Raw genomic sequence first — 18,760 nt, 5'->3', positions numbered from 1 at the left:
TAGTCTGACTACCCCTGAAAGTGGTGCTCTTGGAACCTTGGAACTATAGACTGTTGCTGAGACTGGTGACTGGCACTGGAGGCTCGAACCTATGACCTAAAGGAAAATTATCAATATCTGAAATGTAAAACTCGGAACACCTGTCTTCCAGCATAGTGTTCCTTATCTCAACACCACTAAATCCTTGATGTGCTTTATATACACTTTCGGTCGATAAATTGGCTCTTTTGTGTATTTTGTTCCATTTGTAGTGATAAAAAGTTCTTCCGGTTGGTTACTTCCGGCTGAATAAATTTATTTTTTTATTGATCAAAAAAATAGAATATGTCTGAAGAAGACGGACAGTCAGAACCTAGACGATCTAAAATGAACACACGTGAAGGAAAACCAAAATTTAAAGACCCACTCATGAACACAGCTGATGACAGTGACGAAGGAGAGGTAACTGAACTACAGCGGGCGTTTTCATAATTATGCTAAATGTATTTTTAATGAAAACATTTCCATATTCCTATCGGATTGAGTTATGAGACACAGTTTTTGTTATTTAAGCTGGTTTTGACAGTTGCCTTATGACTGGTAGGTTTATCTATTGTATGGGCCCATTACTCATACTGGAAAATAATTAGTGGGTGTCAGACATTGAGGGGGTTACAAGAGATTTCTTTTCTCGCAACCCTACGCTGGATAAAGATAAAGGAAACTGTCTCATTAAAATACATAAAAGAGATAAACGTTATGGAAGCCAATAGTGAATACTGATAGGAAGTTATTACATGTTCCTACAGCATGTCATTTCAGCCTTTTCAATATATTTATAATAAAGAACACTGATGAAGAGTGACAAATCATAATCATGCAATATGTAATGGACCTTTTCATTTGTAGCAGTAAAAAAATAGTCCAGTCTTTTCCAATAATTGCCAGATCAACTGCTAACAAACACTATCATAAACAAAGCCATGTGTTATTTTGTGAAAACCATGTGTTATTTTGTGAAAACCAGGTCACCCAGTGTCATTCTATTTTTAATGTAACAATTTATAGCTATTTATCCAATTTGCATAAAACTGCAGGTACTGAAAAGGTCCATCTGTTTGTACAGCTTTTGGCATCTGGAACTCAAATAGGAAGAAGAAAAAAGATTTTAGACAAAGTTTTCACCTTATTATCTATATACAGTCATAAGAACATTTGGTTTTTGTTTCAGTTGGAAAGTCTTGACCTAGATGCATCAGGAAAGTCTGAACTTAGTGTGTCTAGAAGTTCCAGTTTAATTGCCAATCTTAGTGGTTATGATGATGATGAAAACAGTGGTAATGATATGGTTATTATTGTGGATGACCCAGAAAAGCACAGTGGAACAATGGAATCCTATGTTACATTCCGTGTGACTCTCAAGGTTTGTTATTTTTAAAGTTGTTACAGTTTTTCTCGTTGGCTATTTATATTTATATAAAGGGAGAGCTATTCTACATGGCCAGGGTAGGGCATCATTATTGTGTCACCTGTTCTTTATTTCACTATCTAGTAATGATAATAGTCAGCTGATCTGTTTTAGGGATTGTGTTGAATGTGATGAAAATGTATTATAACCTTATTCCTGAAATTGAAAGAATCATACTAAGTTGTCGTTCATTTTCCAGCTATTGAATATTTGTACTATATCAGAAAAAATATAGAATGGGTATTTAATGTTTTATGGTATATTATTATTTCAGGCAACTCGCTGTGAGTTTAACACATGTAGAATGGGTATTTTATGTTAAATGTATGTTATAACTTTCAGACCACTCGATGTGAGTTTGACACAAGTGAGTATCAAGTGAGAAGGAGATACAATGACTTTCTTTGGCTGCGACAACGCTTAGAAGAAACATATCGTACTCATCTTGTACCTGTAAATATTGTTTCTATTGAAAAATTCCAATCATAACTTTCAGAAATGAGTTACTAAAGACAGTACTGCAACAAATTTTATGTTTACTATTCCAGTTACTATTCTTACACATGTATACATTGTACTTATAAATCTGAATGAGAAATTTTTTCTTAGTTTTATTAAATAAGAAATGTCAGGTTAAAAAAGATATGGATATTATTAGCACACAAGTTTGTTGTGTAGAAACCAAGCATTGAACCCTTAGCTTAGGTATTTAAAAAATAAAGAATACTAAATTTCATTATTGTTATCATGGTATTCTATTAAGTGAATATGATGAAAACTAAAAAGTTTTCTATATATATAAGATTGAGAAATAATCTTTTTGTCATTTTTCAGCCACTTCCAGAAAAGCATACATTGCGAAGACTTGACCGCTTTAGTGCAGAATTTTTACGAGTCCGAGGAACAGCTTTACAAAAATTCCTCACAAGACTAGCTGACCATCCTGTTTTATCTTTTGATAAAAATTTTCAAATTTTCTTGACAGCAAAAGCTTGGGTAATTTTATTTTTTATGCTTTTTGGACAGGAAGAATTTTGGGATTTTTCTATGTTTTGAGTTGTCCTTTGTTTTTTAAAGTTTGGCAGTCATCATTTTAATTTGCAAGCTTCAAAAAATGCCTATGATATTATATAAAATGTTATGCTCAAAACTGTACAAGAATGTATATGAAATATTAAAATAAAAATTATTTAAATAATGAAACAAGATGATCAATATTTATTAACATTACTTGACAATAAATGTAATATATCACCCTCTTATTTATAGGAATTTCAATCACATAAAAAACAATCAACTGGCCTACTTGGTCGAGTAACAGATTCCATACACAATATGGGGGCATCCTACATGATGAAAAATAGAATTCCAGAGTTTACTATAATGCATGAGTATATACAGGCATTTGGAGAAAAACTGTCCAGTATTGATAGAATCACACAAAGAATTGTTAAAGAACAATCAGGTAAGATTGCCTTGCCTTATTTTACTGCAAACTATTGTAAAGCTGCTATAAGATAATTAAGTCTTTATATTTTCTTTTGTATACTTCCTCTATTTCCTTTATGATTAAGAAAATCAAAATCAAATTTAACATGTACTTTTTTATATCACTAAATGAATACATAAAATAAAGGCCATAACCCTGTTTTACATGGTGAAAATATACTGCCATTTTTGTGCTTGGAAAGAGTATTTCCTAGATTTGCTTTTGCATCTAAAATCAGACCAAAATTATTTAAAACTGCTGTGTTACCATAAATAGATAACTAACAAGTTGACTAAGGGCACTTTACAGATTTAGGACACCTATTTTAATGAGAAAGTTTGTGTTTAGATTTTCTTAATATAAAAGAAGCTGACTTCAAACTGTGTTCATTTCAATGTTATTCTAGACAAAACTGTTTTTATGTCAGAAGTCTTTGTTCAACATTTTGTAAATTAAAATTAAGCAGTGCTCTATATTTGTGAAAAAATGTCAGCAAAAAATAAAACAAGAAAAGATATGGAACAAGTGATTATGAAACCAAATCTTCAAAAACTTTGATGAAATTTTGAGAATACCATTATACTACGAATACCTATCATTTCTGTTATTTTTTTCATTTATAGATTTCCATGCAGATATGTTAGAATGGGGTCCAGTATATACACTATGGGCTAATTCTGAAGATCAGTTAGTTAATGCTCTACTTACCATGTCAAAAACAGTGGATTATTGTAGTGATGCTCTAAAAGATTTAGTAAGTTTATGATGAATTATTTTATACCTTGAAATATGATGACTAATTGTATCTAAAGTCACATTTATATAATTTAAGGTCATGTAGCTACTACTCACCAGTTTTTACTGGTGGAGAGAGGTTACATTCTTCACTCCTTGTGTTAATATAAGACCCATTAGGCACTATATGTATGTAGTACCTGTTTGGTTGGGAGTTTGCGCCTGAGTTGTTTAGGATGTTGTCAGCAAACCATTTGCAAACCTTTCTGCCATTTGTCAAATCCTGCAAGGAACTTTGGGTTTCTTCATGTGAGGAAACTTTTCAGTTATTTGGAACATCAATGATTTTACTTCGTAACTTGGGTGCCTGTTTGTGCACGAAATAATACACTTGGAGTCTACCAAAATGGCTAGAAAGTTGCCATATGCCCTTTACAATGTTGGTGCAATGTATATTTAAAAGATACCCATTTGTCAGCCTTCTTAAACATTGAAAATGAGATTGTCCGTAGATATGAAAATTGTGTAAATTAAAATTTGGAAAGGACCATTTGCCTATCATTGATTAAGATAATGAGATATATAGAATATAGATACATTGTATATATTTGCTGCTAATCTTGATGATTGTTATCTATAAATCACAATTCGTTCTTCACGCTGTTTGATATTAACAGGACAATGATATGTTCACAATAATTGGATAGATCTTAGATATAAAAATGAGGAATGTGGAATGCTGTATTAAATCAATGTATATGTCTTTAGTAAGTCTTGAATAATCAACAGCTTACAGATAAGAATGAATCATGTTATTACAATATTAAAATGAAACCAGAATGCAAATGTTTTCAGCTTTGTCAAAATCAATTGTCTGTTATGCCACAGTCTTTACAAACGAGTGAAATTTTTCAAGTATTAACTATATAAATATCATACAGAGAAGTAAAATAAATGATTTAGATAAAATGGAAAAGTAAGTCAAAATCAGATTTTGAGATCCATGGCTTTGTAGATTGATGTTAAAAATTTTGAAATGAGCTGCGCCATGACAAAACCAACATAGTGCGTTTGCGACCAGCATAGATCCAGACCAGCCTGCGCATCCGCACAGTCTGATCAGGATCCATGCTGTTCGCTATCAGTTTCTCTATTTGTAATAGAGTTGGTAAGCGAACAGCATGGATCCTGATCAGACTGCGAGGATGTGAAGGCTGGTCTGGATCCATGCTGGTCGCAAACGCATTAAGTTGGTTTTGTCATGGCACGGCTCAAATTTGAAATGGTATATTGTGTAATGTTTATTGTAGATTGATGCTACAGATGATAACTTCAGTCAACCATTGAAAGAATATATTCTTTATGCTGAAGCTATAAAGGTATTCCCTTTTACTTTTTATGTTAAAGTTATGAATTGAACACTTTTTATATGCCCGAAAGAATTTTGGGCATATTATGTTATACCCCCTGGCGTCCGTCCGTCCATATGTACAAACCCAGAGGTACTTGTGTGTCTTGGAGAACAATGGGTAACAGTAAATTCTCTTTGATCCTATTCATTATGTTTTTACTTTTGTGTCTTTTTTTTAACCTTGTGTGACTAAAAATGGCCAAAAAGATCAAAGGAAAAGTCACATAAGTACCATGAATATTGTGGGCCAAATGGAACTTAAGTTATGCTCCAGAAACCAAATTGCTAACAGACTGACGGATGACAAACTTCATAGGATGATTGTCTATATTGGGTAGAAGACCCCTATTGATTTTGGTGTCACAAGGTCAAAGGTCAAGGTCTCTATCACCTTAAATTTGAAAACAGTTTCCGGAGCATAACTTAAGTTCCGTTTGGCCCAAGTGTTGTTTGGCCCACACTGTCTAAACTTCATAGGATGATTGTCCATATTGGGTAGAAGACCCCTATTGATTTTGGGGTCACAAGGTCAAAGGTCAAGGTCATTATTACTTTAAAACTGAAAACAGTTTCCGGAGCATAACTTAAGTTCCATGTGGCCCACAATATTCAAACTTCATAGGATGATTGTCCATATTGAGTAGAAGACCCCTATTGATTTTGGGGTCACAAGGTCAAAGGTCAAGGTCACTATTACTTTAAAACTGAAAACAGTTTCCAGAGCATAACCTAAGTTCCATGTGGCCCACAATATTCAAACTTCATAGGATGATTGTCCATATTGGGTAGAAGACTCCTATTGATTTTGGGGTCACAATGTCAAAGGTCAAGGTCACTATTACTTTAAAACTGAGAACAGTTTCTGGAGCATAACGTAAGGTCTATTTGGCCCACAATATTCAAACTTCATAGGTTGATTGTCTATTTTAGGTAGAATACCCCTTTTGATTTTGGGGTCACAAGGTCAAGGTCACTATTACTTTAAAACTGAAAACAGTTTCCAGAACATAACTTCATTTCTATTTGGCCCATAGTGTTGAAACTTCATAGGATGATTGTCCATATTGGGTAGAACACCCCTATTGATTTTGGGGTCACAAGGTCAAAGTTCAAGGTAGCTAATACCTCAAAACTGAAAACAGTTTCCAGAGCATAACTTAAGTTCCATTTGGCACACAGTGTTCAATATTTATAGGAGGATTGCTATTTGAAGGAGGTTATAATTTATTTAATTTATGTAATGTCTTACAAATGCTTCATCCTAACTAAAAAAAAACACTTTTTGGCATATAATGCTCCGCCTAGCGGTGCTCTTGTTAGTAGATGTTTTATGAAACTGACAATAAATTAGTTTTAATAAAATTTCCCATATATCTAAATAATATTTTTAGCCTTGATACATTTCATGTGTTAGGCTACATCAAGTTTTTCAATTTTATAGTAACTAATGTAACAAGTATTTATGAAGCATTTTTCCTTTAAGATGTACATTGTATTATGCTCAAATTTGATATTTGAAAACAAAGGTAATTTCTATACAGTATCTTTTGAAATGTAAAATAAACATCTTTTGAAAACACACACAGAAAGTATGTTGCATTTTAAATTCTACACACTACAGGTTATCACAGTATGATCACAGTATGATTACTAACTAATTAAAAAAATGGCAGTTTTGATAAGATTTGACTAAATTAATTTGATCAGTAATAGGGAATTCAGTTTCCCCATTCATTTATTCAAGTTACACATAATCAGGTAGAATTTAAATAGATTTCAATAAATTTCTGCAATCCAAAGATGAGCATAGCATTTATCTTTAAATTTTTTTTAACAAAATTATAGCTTACACTCGATATGTTCTGATAATTGTTGTTTATAGAAAATGTCATACTGGTATAAAATATACGAAACTGTTACCCTACAAAAAAACTGCAAGTTATTAGTCTTTGTCACCAGTATAGATCTAGGACAGCCTGCACTTGCTTGCAGTCTGATTTGGCTCCATTATGATGGCTGACTACTGAACTTTAAATTTTTATTTTGATATGTTAAAAAAATATTAATGAACAGATCCATTAATGGAAGGCAGCTGACCACATCTAATTTGTGTTAAGTAATTCAGCATGTTATAGGTTAGAATGAATAGATTTTTAACATATCTGTGATATAGGCTGTTTTAAGAAGAAGAGATGCCATTCAGTCCCAGTATGAAGAAACTTTGGACGAATTAAATAAAAGAAAAGACGAAAGAGAACAGGTAATGCTTCAATTGTGTTAGTATTTTATTCTAATTAGTCCTTATGTAGTAGCTATCAGTTCTATGTTACTGTGTTTCTGTAGACATTGCCAATTTCATGCTAATACAGGGTGTCCGTTTCACCCTAGAAATGACTCTTTGACCCTTCAAATTTCCAAAAGGCCTGATTTGACCCTCAGGATTTTAGCTGGAGGGTCAAATTTTGTTAAAATCATGGGGATTTGGCCTTGTAGTTGGTAAAACTTAGTTAAAATGACCCTCAGGGTTTCATGGCTAGTGAACACCCTGCTAATATAACTTCCTGGTACTTGTAAATAATTTGTTGGATATTAATATCAGTCAGTTAATATATAACACCAGTAGCAGTGATAAGAGACCACTGTTACAGAGCAAAGACAGCTTGTATATGTATAGGTTCAGTTTGATAAATCTTTGTATTACTAATTCTTTTTTTGAATTGCGATAAAACAACCTCTTTAACTCCCTAGTAGGCTCTTCTAAAGTTCATTACACAAAGAAAATAAAGTATGGGAAAATACAGAATTTAAATCATCATGTGCTTATTAACTGCTTTTAAACATATTTGTAATACGGCATGCCTGTGACATCCATTTTCATTGAATAATAGTAATGTTTGTATAATCAATATACATGGGTCATGTAAATTCATGAACTTACTTTCATTTTTTCACTAATGCAAATGTGCTGTATAATAAATTTGTTATAAGGGATTTTTCAAGACCAAATGTCAATGTCACACTAAGATGTCAAAGGTCATCAGGTAGAAAATCTTGTCCAGCCTTTAAATCTGTCAAGCAAGGGACTTTGAACTTACTTGGCACAAATATGTAGTATGATGAGACAGTGTGCAATGTGGAAAACCCAAGCTCTAAGTTCAAGGTCACACTTAGAGGTATAAGGTCACTGGTTAGATAATCTTGTCGGGCAAATAATTGTCATGCATCAGAGGATTTTGAAGTAACTTAGCACACATGTGTAGCATGATGAGATGGTGTGTCATGTGCAAGACCTTTTAACCCCTAGCTCCAAACTCAAGGTCATTCTTAGTTTTCAAATTTCAACAGTTAGAAAATCTTGTCCAGCCAATAATTTGCCATGCAGAAGACCTAGACCCCTAGCTTCTAGGTCAAGATCACACTTAAGAGTCAAAGGTCAGCAGTTAGAAAATCATGTCTGGTTTATAACTCTGTCATGCATCAAGGGATTTAGAAACAACTGTGAATATTAAAAAGTTGTTTTTATAAACATTTGTCTGTCCTCTTACTTTAGCAGGTCTTTAATTGCAGATAAAAAAAATATTTTTTGTGTGTCCTAATATATAGCGGCGGTATCCGTGTCTTCAGATACATTGGCCATGTATATTTGGCTGTTTGCTGTACAACCCTCATGTAGTACCTTGGGGCTTATAAACTTACTACGTCAAACCTGGCCTAAATTAAAACCTATATGTATTAAAATATTTGTAACTAAAATACACAGTAATAAAATCATATAAAAAAAATTACATGGCATAAAATCATAATAGGAGCTAATAACACTGTATTATTTGATAATAATGAAATATTGAAAGAAATGATTGCATGTGTATATCATATTAAATTACTAATGACAAAACCTTTCTTCATGCATTATAACATATAAGGTTCGTTTGGTAAGTTTTATTGTAATTTTAGATTAGTTTGAAGCAGCTCAGTGCACCATATCAGTTTTAGGCATGATATTGATTTTATGAATTCTCTTTTTTAAGGTTCTGTTTGACTAAATTTATGCATGTTACATTGTATCAGCTTCTCATGTTTCACCTAGCTATCATTGATAAACAATTTATTATGTTTTCTAATAAATCAAATGTGGTTCTAGAACATTTAGTTACCTGTTTGTCCTTCCATTCATCCAAGCTTCTTCTGTCTTTTACTTGCTGTTTCTTATAATTCCTTTATTTATTGGCAAATTTTTAAGACATTTGGTATGTAGATACTTTGAATGGACCTCTACAACTGAATGAGGTTTGAGAATGACAGGTTCAAGGTCATAAACTTTAACTTTCCTCTAGAGAGTTGTTGTTTGTTGATATAATTGAGCCGTGTCACGACAAAACCAACATAGTGCGTTTGCGACCAGCATGGATCCAGACCAGCCTGCGCATACGCGCAGTCTGATCAGGATCAATGCTGTTCGCTATCAGTTCCTCTACTTGTTATAGAGTTGGTTAGCGAACAGCATGAATCCTGATCAGACTGCACGGATGCGCAGGCTGGTCTGGATCCATGCTGGTCTCAAACGCACTATGTTGGTTTTGTTGTGACACGGCTCATATATTTAGATATGATGTATATAGGTAGGTATGTAGGTGACTTGTTAAATTTTCTCACTGTCAATATGGGTAAAATCTCATTTTACTTCTTTCATTTTTTTTAAACAATGTTTTTCACTATGTCAAGGCATCCACAGATAGTTTAGTTCTAAGTGCCAAATTAGAAAAAAAGTCTCATGACCTACTCATAGTACTTAAAATCGAACAATATGCACAAGTGAAAAATGTTAACTTTATGAACAAAATATAATGATAATGCTTATGTTTAACTGTTGATGAAGCCAATCCATATTCACATATATGTTTTTTTTATGGCAATATATTTATATTACTGTAGTTGTTATTTTGTTTTAACACAATAATCTTTAAATTATATACTTGTTGTAAACCCTGAGGGCATCAGTATGTCTTAATGTAAGCCGAAGAAAACTTATGTGTTTGTTTTGTAAAGCACAGATACCAGTATATGATGTAATGTATGCATTGGAATGTTGAGCATATGTCATTATTTATATGATCACAAAGAAAGAACAATACTCAAATTGGAAACAATTCCCTTTAGACTTACACTTCTAGAAGCAAAAGTGTTAAGGCTTTGTCACCAATATAAAGCTAGGCAAGTCTGCACTTTGAACAATCTGACAATCTGTATTGCTGACAAACTTCAAATTTTAATATTGATATCCCCAAAAATGACAAAAGACAGCTCTAAAAACAGAAGCTGAATAGGCACATAGAAGAAATTCTGCACTTTAATTGTTTAAAAGAAAGTTTTAGGATGTAAGCTTAAACAAGTAACATCAGATAGAAACTCTGAGCTTAACTATAACAGTGTATTTAGTAATGAGTGTGTTAATAAATATATGCAGTTATTCACAAATTATGATACTACATGTATGTATATAACAGTATGACCAGTGCCGTGTGCAGTAGTGTTGCTCCCAATTAATTACCTAGTATAGATGAGAATGGTCCCAATCACTGGTACAAATGTAGTATTAGTGTTGTCTTTTTTTTTTTAAATGAACCTTCATTCATACATCATCTGGTTTATTGACCTTTGAAATAAGTTTATAACTTTGATGTTAAAAGATTGTATCAAAAGTAAGCACTTATGTTTGTTGCTAATTATTTACTCATCAATTATTTTTTCTGTAGGTTTACTGTAAAAGATATGGCTATTTTATATTGTTATTGTATTGTCTACTTTGTTTCTATTGTCTTTCCATCATACATTGCTTTTGATATGTAATGTTCTAGATAATTTTGTGCTCTAGCATTGCTGATAATTGCTTTCATTAAGCAAGACTTCTCATTAGTTTAATTATACATTTTAGGCAATAAAATTCCTTGAAATAACAATTGTCAGTTCAGATGGTTGAAAGCAGCACAGGTGTATTGCACGTATAAGGCAAGGAAATGGTTTAGGGTTACCCTGTTGTCAGTACACCTATATTTTGTTGTTGTTGTTTTTTACACTGTACACCTTTTATGTTAGTGTGTAGATTGTTGACATGTGTGTATATTGTGTTTACTAGCTGAAGATATCTGATCAAACTTATTCTCTTGGGGCTTTTCTTGGCAAGGATCCTGATGAGGTGAAACAACAGAAACAGGACAAGTTAGACCAGCAAATTACTGATGTAAGTATAAAAATAACAGTATGGTATCTAGTACTGTCATAGAGAATAGAGTATTTTGTGTGCTAAAGTAGGAAAAATTATATTGTACACATAACAGGGAGGTATGTACTGTACATATGTATTTTATGTGCTAATGTAGGAAAATATATATGGTACATAAGTATTCTTTGAGCCAAAACTGTACAAAATAGGGAGATTTGTACTGTACATAGTATTTTATGGGGCAAAACTGTACAAAGCAGGGTGATAGGTACTAGGTGGTAGGTATTCTATGTGCCGAAACTGTCAAAAGAAAAATATGTACTGTACATAGCCGATAGGTATTTTATGTGAAATTGTTGTACAATATTGCACATAGAATGTCAATCCTTTATGCCATTGGAATGCACTGTTAAAGACAAGCAGGCAACCACATACTACATGTTCTAATTTTAAATTAGTTTTATTGTAACATTGCTAATGGTATTTACTTATTCTTGTTTCAAATCATTGAATCAATTAATTATTCTTTAAGACCCTAAGTAAGTATCACTATGCCATCTCCCAAGTCTTTAACCTGTAGTTATATTGTATTACCTGGAACCTTGAGATGCAGTTTCATTTCTTAAACATTATCTTTTACAGATGTGTACAGTATAATGTTTTTAAGATTACAGTTGATTTTAGTCACATAAAGGCACATTTTCATGTGAAAGTCGAAAGGGAAAAAAACTTGACAACACTGAATTTTTATTTGCTTAATCTGTTTTGAGGGAAAATAATTTGTATTTAGCTACTTTTAAGAAGTTTTGACTACTTCTCTGCCATGGTATACAGTTTTTTTATCAAGAAACCCTTAGATTATTTTCTGTCTTCATGTTAGTTTTATCATTTTAAGCTGACAGCAGAAATGGAGAAATTGAATGACAGGTCTGTAGTGGCTGACAGTGATTTGAGGGCTGATATGGAAAGATGGCATAAGAATAAGCATAAAGATACGAAGGAAATATTTACTGAAATGTGTGATCGAAATGTGCAATATTATGAAAAGGTTAGTAAGTTTGGATATGAATATTTAGATGCATGTTATACTTTAGTTGACGGTTTAATAGCTTCTTTTAACAATTTATGACAAAAAACGTAATGTATTATAGTGTATTACATTGTAAGATGTTAGACTTACTACATATAAATAGATATTGCTTTGAAAGAAGAGATGGGTACATTATATATTGGGATATATAACAAGTACTATTTTAGTCTGAGTTATAGGTAATTCTAGTATAAGCTGTGCTAAGTTATAGGACTTGAAATGCAAAAGAATAGAAATAAAAGTTTTAAAGATATGTTATTACATATCTATAAAGGTAGCATGACTATGATAAACCAAAATTAGATTTCATAAGCAGGATTAATACATTATACTAAATTAACTGTTTTATCAGTTTCCACACTGGAACTCTTTTATCACTTTTATTTTAATATCAAATCTCAAAATATTACATGTTATTTTGACCAGTCAGCCGTCATCCTTTCCAACCCACTTAGGAAATTTATTTACATAAGTCTTGAATTTGTTTTCAAATTCCGAATTTAATTAAGTTAATAATTTCTTTAGCATTGTATGTCATTAACTTATATCTTCAGTCTTTAATTATACAATGTCTTCTGTTGTAATATTTATCTATATTTAAAGTTTTGTAAATTCTGGAAATAAATATTATTTAAACTAAGATTAGATTTTTCAAAACCATTTCTGTGTCTAAATGGTTAAAATTCTTGACTTTTAATCACCTGTCCTCATCACTTAAGTTTCAATCCAATGGGAGCTTTAATTCTTCATTATGAGAAACTGCAAGCAAAGTTACCCTGCTTTCCTTCTTATACTTCAATCATAAATGTTAGAAAGCTGTATGGCCTTAAATGTATAGGTGTGACTCAGCAAAAGACCTTTTAGTAATAGCTCAATAATTGATATATGTACCGGTATATGGTCAATAAGAGCATAATTATTCCCTTCTGAATTAACCTATCTTAATCTGCTATCTCATTGAAATATTTCTTTTCATTGCAAACAGTTTCCCCAAAAGTTTATGTTTACTTTCTTATGCCATATAACATAACTTTTCTGTTGTTTTTTTTCCCCATAAAGATCAAAGTCTTGGTCCTCTTGAAGTCTTCTGTTTGTAATTACATGTTTATGATATGTATTTGTAGTGTTTAAAATCCTGGGAGGATGCTATAAGAGCTATACAATGCCGGGAACCACCAACCACCACCTGTGATACAAAAGATGATGAGGATAAAGATGAAGTCTCGTTAAAACATACAGAAAGTACCGAGACAGATAAAACAGCGTCAGACCTCAGTTAATCTAGTCTTCATTTTTATAGCATTGAGGTTGAAAGGGGGAGGGTAGGGGATTAGGGGAGAAGTATTTGTTTGTGAAGGTACTAATAATGTAATATCAGTAAGATGATGTATTGTTTTCAATATATAGGGTTGTCAAGCTGAATGTGTTGTTTCCATATAGTAATTTTTACTGTGATTGTAATTATTTATTATTATAAGAGACTGAAATATTTCAAAAAAAATAATTGTTGTACAAGGGAAGTAGCCTAATTAAAGATAAGTCTACATTATACATGCACCTTATCATCCATTTATATCATAGCACTAAATATTATCTCCCTTGTTACACTCCACAATGATGATAATCTCCCTTTTCACGTTATATTTCCTATGATTACTTCCCTTGGTTTTTTAACCCACGTTTTTAGGAATACTCAAGAGGAATGCAATACATGTTGAGTTTGTTTTTAACCTATGATGCTTTATACTGCCAAAATATATAAATGTAAACAATCTAATTTAGTAAATGGCTTTCAGCTATATTTGTCATCAACTTCAATAGGGACCAATTGTTATCATACTTTTTTGTCATTCATCTGTTACATTGAATCACTAAAATATTTTGTCAATCTTCCATTTATATTGTAGAAATCTTATAATTTATATGATATTCATAGAGAATTCACCTTGAGGAGGATCAGATTTTGTGTCCGAATGTTATATATGACTTATTACCATTTAAATTTCATACTGACATTTACTGGACATTTAAGAAATTTCCTTTTATATCGGTTAGAATTTACAGGTGTATTATTTATATCATTATTTGGTAGAAGATTGTGGTATATGAGAACATTTTGGTACATCTTTCAGGAAAAGGGAAGTAGTAGGCTAGAAACGTATGTTTATATGATCAGTTATTTGAAGACTTTTCAAAATGTATTATTTAATATGTTGGATTCTAATCTGTCAAAAAACAACAACAAAAAAACAAAAAACAAATTAAAGGGACTGAAAAACAAGTAAGGAAAGATTTTCATAAACTCATATAATGTTAAAATAATTATTTTCTTCGATTTTTCAACATTTTTGTACTCCTTGACATGTCAGAAATCCAACCTGTCTTTAGTCAGTGTTTAAGTAAATACAACAGATTGATTGAATAGGTTCGAAACCAGTAATCCAGACACTGGCACTGCCCTTATTTCATTTATCAGTAATCTGTTTTTTTGTGTCTAAATACAACAGACTTTTAGGAAAGATTTAGACCCTGTCTTATAATTGGTCAGTCCAATGGTCAAATATGTATGATCATTAATCATAATATGTGCAATATATGGTTTAGAATCCCATTTGTATATATACTATCATATAGTATTGAAACTCATTTTAAAGTGAATTTTATAAAACAGTCTCATTGATTCTAATATTTTGATATATAATTTTTAAACCCCCGCACAACACAGTTGTAAGGGGGGTATACTGAAATCAGCTTGTCCGTCCGGCTGTCCGGCGGTTTTTTCTTGTCCGCCCAATTACTTAAGATTTCTTTGACCCACAGTCTTCATATTTGGCATGAAGGTTAGCCATGATTAGTAGATGACCCCTATTGTTTTTGAGGTCAAAGGTCAAGGTCACAGGGCTATTGACTTCAAAAAGCTTGTCCGCCCAATAACTTAAGATTCCTTTGACCCACAGTCTTCATATTTGGCATGGAGGTTAGTCATGATTAGTAGATGACCCCTATTGTTTTTGAGGTCACCAGGTCATAGGTCAAGGTCACAGGGGCCTTGTCTATAAAAAGCTTGTCCGCCCAATAATTTAAGATTCCTATGACTCACAGTCTTCATATTTGGCTTGGAGATTAGTCATGATTAGTAGATGACCCCTATTGATTTTGAGGTCACCAGGTCAAAGCTACAGGGGCCTGTACTTCAAAAAGGTTGTCCTTCAATAACTTAAGATTCCTTTGACCCACAGTCTTCATATTTGGCATGGAGGTTAGTCATGATTAGTAGATGACCCCTATTGATTTTGAGGTCAAAGGTCAAGGTCACAGGGTCCTGGAATTCAAAAAGCTTTTCCGCCTAATAATTTTAGATTCCTTTGACCCACAGTCTTCATATTTGGCATGGAGGTTAGTTATGATTACAAAATGACCCCTATTGATTTTGAGGTCATAGGTCAAGGTCACATGGGCCTTGACTATAATAAAATTTGTCCGCCCAATAACTTTAGATTCCTTTGACCCACAGTCTTCATATTTGGCATGGAGGTTAGTCATGATTAGTAGATGATCCCTATTGATTTTTGAGGCAATGGGTCAAAGGTCAAGGTCACAGGGACTTTGACTTCAAAAAGTTTGTCCGCACAATAACTTAAAAGACCTTTGACCCACATTCTTCATATGTAAGTCATGATTAGTAGGTGATCCCTATTGATTTTTAGGACACTGGGCAAAGGTCAAGGTCACAGGGGCCTTGACTAAAAAAGCTTGTCAGCCCAATAACTTAAGATTCCTTTGACCCACAGTCATCATATTTGGCATGGAGGTAAGTCATGATTAATAGGTAAGCCCTATCGATTTTTAGGACACTGGGTCAAAGGTCAAGGTCACAGGGGCGGTCAAGGTCACAGGGGCCTTGACTAAAAAGTTTGTCCGCCCAATAACTTAAGATTCCTTTGACCCACAGTCTTCATATTTGGCATAGAGGTTGATCATGACCATAAGGTAACCCCTATTGATTTTGGGGTCACTTGGTCAAAGGTCAAGGTCACAGGGACCTTGACAAAACAAGCTTTTCCCCTCAATTGCTTAAGAAGCCTGTCCACAGTGTATTGATTTTGACATTTTCACATTTGAAGCATGGAGAATACATAATTTAGCAATGCACTGGCTTAGTAACCTCAAATTTGGCAGGGAGGTTGTCCTTGAGCTCTAAATGGCCACAGTTGATTCTGACAAAGTGGTATGCGGAGGTATTCACGCCACAATAGTGGCAGTTCTAGTTAGGGCTGAATAGGCCAGCCAAGTGACTATCTGATCCAATCCATGATTCAGACCTTACATTCATGAATTGTACCACAAATCATCTTATTGTTCTAATACTTAAAGAAATAACAATGTTTTTTAAAAAATATTTTAAATGAAAAATAGAAATTACATGTTAAGAATAAGTTTTACAAAGTTTCTGTAGCAACAGTTTAGAATTTCAGCTGAAAATAAAAGTTTAAAGTTTGAGATTAGGGTAAATGCATGCGGAATGCAAACAACACATAGTTTAACAATGATATAATAGTTTTTTCTGAAGGTTTTATGCAATTATTAAAGAGTTATCAGAATTTTTTTATTAATATAGGTGTGAATTGCGATCAAGCGATCTTTGGATTAATGAATACCCAATGCATATTGTTGAGGTCTGAATCGTTAATTTCCTAAGCATCAGAATTATAGTTAGAGCCCTGTAAATTTTTAATGTTTTAGATAACAAGTATATATATGTTGTAAAATTTAAAGATTATGTATTGAAAAGAAAATCTTGTAAAATGGCATTCATTAAACAGTTAATAACATGACTACGGTATCTTGAAATATTCATTATTTTGGGGTTATTAAAGTATAAAATTGACAGATACGAATAATGACAAGTATTTGTGTCTAACCATATGTTTTTGAGGAAAACTTAGTGCAATAGTATAACAGTTAAATGTTAAACATTTACTGTAGGAATTGTTGTTCATTACATATTGTGTAGTTTATGGATATATAACATTATAAATCATGTATTTTACGTGAATATAATTCATATCTATGTTTATTTTTAGTAGGTTGTAAACATGTTGAAATGTGATATTATTGTAATCATCAGTCAATTCAACCTTTGTATATTAGTGACAATAACAACATGACTATGTTACTGGTAATAAAGCACTGTAGTCTTTATGTGTGTACGTCAAGTGACAAGGAAAAATCTTGACCAAATCCCTGTTTTCAAAAATACAATATTATACAAGGTATTGATTGATTGATTGATTGATTGATTGATTGATAAAATTGGTTAAGACATGATGAGACGCAAGAAAAACCATTTTTAGATCTCTCATTTTCTGTTGTTGTTTTTGTTTTTTTATTATTTTTATTTATTTATTACAATATTATATATATCTTTGTGAAAGAAGTAGAAATTGCAAGAAATCATCCTAACTTGCAATGACTGTCTGCATCTTCTAGTATATATCATATGCATATACTCATTTTGAATTATTCTTTGAGTAAATTTAGCCACAATTAGGGTCTGTTTGTTTCATATTGAAATGATAGTTGCAAGAAATGATTGCTTATTATTGAGGTAGACTATTTTCTGCAGAGTCTGTCATAAAATTGATGTTTTGTCATGTATTTACATTCCTGAAAACTATAATTTAATTTTTCTTACACCAGCAGAAACCTATCATTGAAGTTTATAAGTTATGCACAAAGATTTGCCATAAGTTTATATACATATAATTGTTGTTGATTTCTTCTGACCAACTTTTTTGCAGATTTTTATGCCATATGAATGTTTGTTCATTTTTCTGTTACTGAACATGAACTTGTGGATAAGATTCAATACTGACACAATGTTTGGGAATGCTAATAAGATAAAGAAAATTCACGCTAGATTGCTGATAAAATGCTACAAAAATAGTAAAGGTATGATTGTATCTGAATTTGTGACACAAATCATGCTTTGTTGACCACCATATAATCATTTAATGATATGTTATATGTATGTTTATGTATATTGACATTGTACATGTATAACCATGTCATTTGTATCAGAAGTTGTTGCCGAGTAAATTTTTACATTTAAAACTTTAATATTTGTAGTTTTTCTTTATTTGTAACTGTTTTTAGCTCAAACAAGCACAACATGGTTTTTCTTTATATGTATAAAGAAAAAACCTTAAAAATCTTCACCTGGAATCCTTAGAACTGGACTCGGATATTTGGGATGTTTGATATTTTGGATGAAGCATCGTCTTGTGGACTTCTTCCGATCTTGTTGAAATTATGGGCTTGAGGACTGAAGCTTAAATATTTTTTAGTTGACCTCGACAAGCTATTCT

The 18,760-nt window shown here is 32.2% G+C and overlaps 1 protein-coding gene across 1 annotated transcript; it reads left to right on the top strand.

Annotated features, from left to right (window-relative positions):
* The first annotated feature begins 252 nt into the window (after positions 1-252).
* On the top strand, positions 253-18,508 carry LOC132723749 (sorting nexin-30-like). The gene is made up of 11 exons (XM_060708526.1): positions 253-441; positions 1,211-1,402; positions 1,790-1,900; positions 2,282-2,443; positions 2,717-2,912; positions 3,560-3,690; positions 4,982-5,050; positions 7,256-7,342; positions 11,216-11,320; positions 12,198-12,350; positions 13,517-18,508. Exons 1-11 carry the CDS (start codon positions 325-327, stop codon positions 13,670-13,672), a joined length of 1,479 nt encoding a protein of 492 aa, XP_060564509.1. The 5' UTR covers positions 253-324; the 3' UTR covers positions 13,673-18,508.
* Positions 18,509-18,760: the final 252 nt, after the last annotated feature.

This window comes from Ruditapes philippinarum, unplaced genomic scaffold (genome assembly GCF_026571515.1).
Source record: "Ruditapes philippinarum isolate M1 unplaced genomic scaffold, ASM2657151v2 ctg1121_1_1_1_1, whole genome shotgun sequence".
NCBI lineage: Eukaryota > Metazoa > Mollusca > Bivalvia > Venerida > Veneridae > Ruditapes > Ruditapes philippinarum.
This window is presented reverse-complemented; position numbering and strand designations above follow the sequence as displayed.

Coding starts and splice junctions, on each gene's coding strand:
- LOC132723749 (XM_060708526.1), top strand. CDS start 325: ATGTCTGAAGAAGACGGACAGTCAGAACCTAGACGATCTAAAATGAAC. Junction 2,444..2,716: donor TCTTGACAGCAAAAGCTTGG/GTAATTTTATTT, acceptor TCTTATTTATAG/GAATTTCAATCACATAAAAA. Junction 3,691..4,981: donor GTGATGCTCTAAAAGATTTA/GTAAGTTTATGA, acceptor TGTTTATTGTAG/ATTGATGCTACAGATGATAA.